The 1429-nt window shown below is 42.0% G+C and overlaps 1 protein-coding gene across 1 annotated transcript; it reads left to right on the top strand.

The window, feature by feature from the left end:
- The first annotated feature begins 211 nt into the window (after positions 1-211).
- LOC149015811 (uncharacterized) lies at positions 212-892 on the top strand. The gene has a single exon (XM_089156601.1). It carries the CDS (start codon positions 212-214, stop codon positions 890-892), a length of 681 nt encoding a protein of 226 aa, XP_089012727.1.
- Positions 893-1429: the final 537 nt, after the last annotated feature.

The following is a 1429-nucleotide window of genomic DNA, read 5'->3' as shown; positions in this document are numbered from 1 at the left end:
TGCCAAAAACATATGCAGAACTATCCGAAAGATGCCATAAACAAGCGGAGATATCGGAAACGAATCTCAAAAGAGAGAACCAAGGGCTGAAAGAAGAAGCAGTCTAGAACGAGCACCTCCGACCAGGATGTTAGGGATAAGCTTGACCAAGAGTGGCCGAGCAGAACCCCAGAAGAATCAAGATTTCGGTAATCTTTCACTTAATGTAAGAATGTCAGAGATCTTGATGCAAATCAAAGATCAAGGACTTATCAAGTGGCCAGGTAAAATCCGAGAACCACCGGGAAATCGTAATAAGAAAAAGTACTGTGAATATCATAAAGATCACGGTCATTGGATGGACGATTGCAGAAACCTAAGGATGGAGATAGAAAATTTAATTTCACGAGGACACTTGAAGAAGTACATCCAACCTAAATGTGAAGGCCGAACACAGGACAAGTCTGCCACTAAGAGAGGGAGGTTGGCTAACAGAGAAGAAAGACGAAGTCCAGCCAAACGCCAACCTGAGGCAGATGAGAATCAAAGAAAAAGAAGTCCAATATATACTGTATTTGGTGGCTCGGCCGAAGAATCAAGTCGACAGGCAAAGAGAAAGGCACGATATATTGGAAATACTGAAACCAGTAAAAATATATCGACTGAGCCAATTACTTTTTCCTCCAAAGATCTACGGGACATCACAATTCCTCATGATGATGCTCTAGTAATCAAAGTTATCCTAGAAGGAACTGAAGTTCATAGAGTTTCGGTAGATACTGGATCCTTGGTGGACATATTATCATTAGAGGCATTTAAGAAGATGAAATTAAAGGAGAATATGCTCGTTCCATGTGAAACTCAGCTTTATGGTTTCACAGGATCATCCACTCGAGCAGAAGGAACGATTTGATTAGAGCTGCGGATCGGAGAATATCCAAGAGATAGGATTGTACAATCCAATTTTATGGTCGTACGAGACTTATCGGCATATAATGCTATTCTAGGATGACCAACTCTCTGCGCACTCGAAGCAATGGTCTCCTCGCTACACCTGAAGATGAAATTCCTGACCACAGAGGGAATAGGAGAATGTGTGGCCGACCAGAAAACTAGCCGGCAAAGTTACAACAACTACATGCGAAAGAAGAGAAGAACAAACTCAACAATGACTATTGAAGTCAAGGATGATCACGATGAGGAAACTTTGCAAAGAGTTGAGCCAATGGAAAAAATGGAAAGAATTTTCCTCAATCCCGACCAGAAGGAACAAAGCACTATTGTGAAACCCAGCCCTAACCTTGACCCGAAAACCCTGTTGTTTGTAGGTCCGACAACCCGAAGTAAAGCAAGAAGTCAACTATGGGCCATCCCAGTGGAAGACTTGGTGTTTGGCTTAGAATCCATGATAGTTGATGACAGTGTTCCATTTATGGAAACTTTTTCAAGA

The sequence above is a fragment of the Hakea prostrata genome, chromosome 5, assembly GCF_041222555.1.
Source record: "Hakea prostrata isolate BN-2017 chromosome 5, UWA_Hpros_2, whole genome shotgun sequence".
NCBI classification, from domain to species: Eukaryota; Viridiplantae; Streptophyta; class Magnoliopsida; order Proteales; family Proteaceae; genus Hakea; species Hakea prostrata.
Note: the sequence above shows the minus strand (reverse complement) of the source record. Positions and strands in the feature narration are given on the sequence as shown.

Coding starts and splice junctions, on each gene's coding strand:
- LOC149015811 (XM_089156601.1), top strand. CDS start 212: ATGTCAGAGATCTTGATGCAAATCAAAGATCAAGGACTTATCAAGTGG.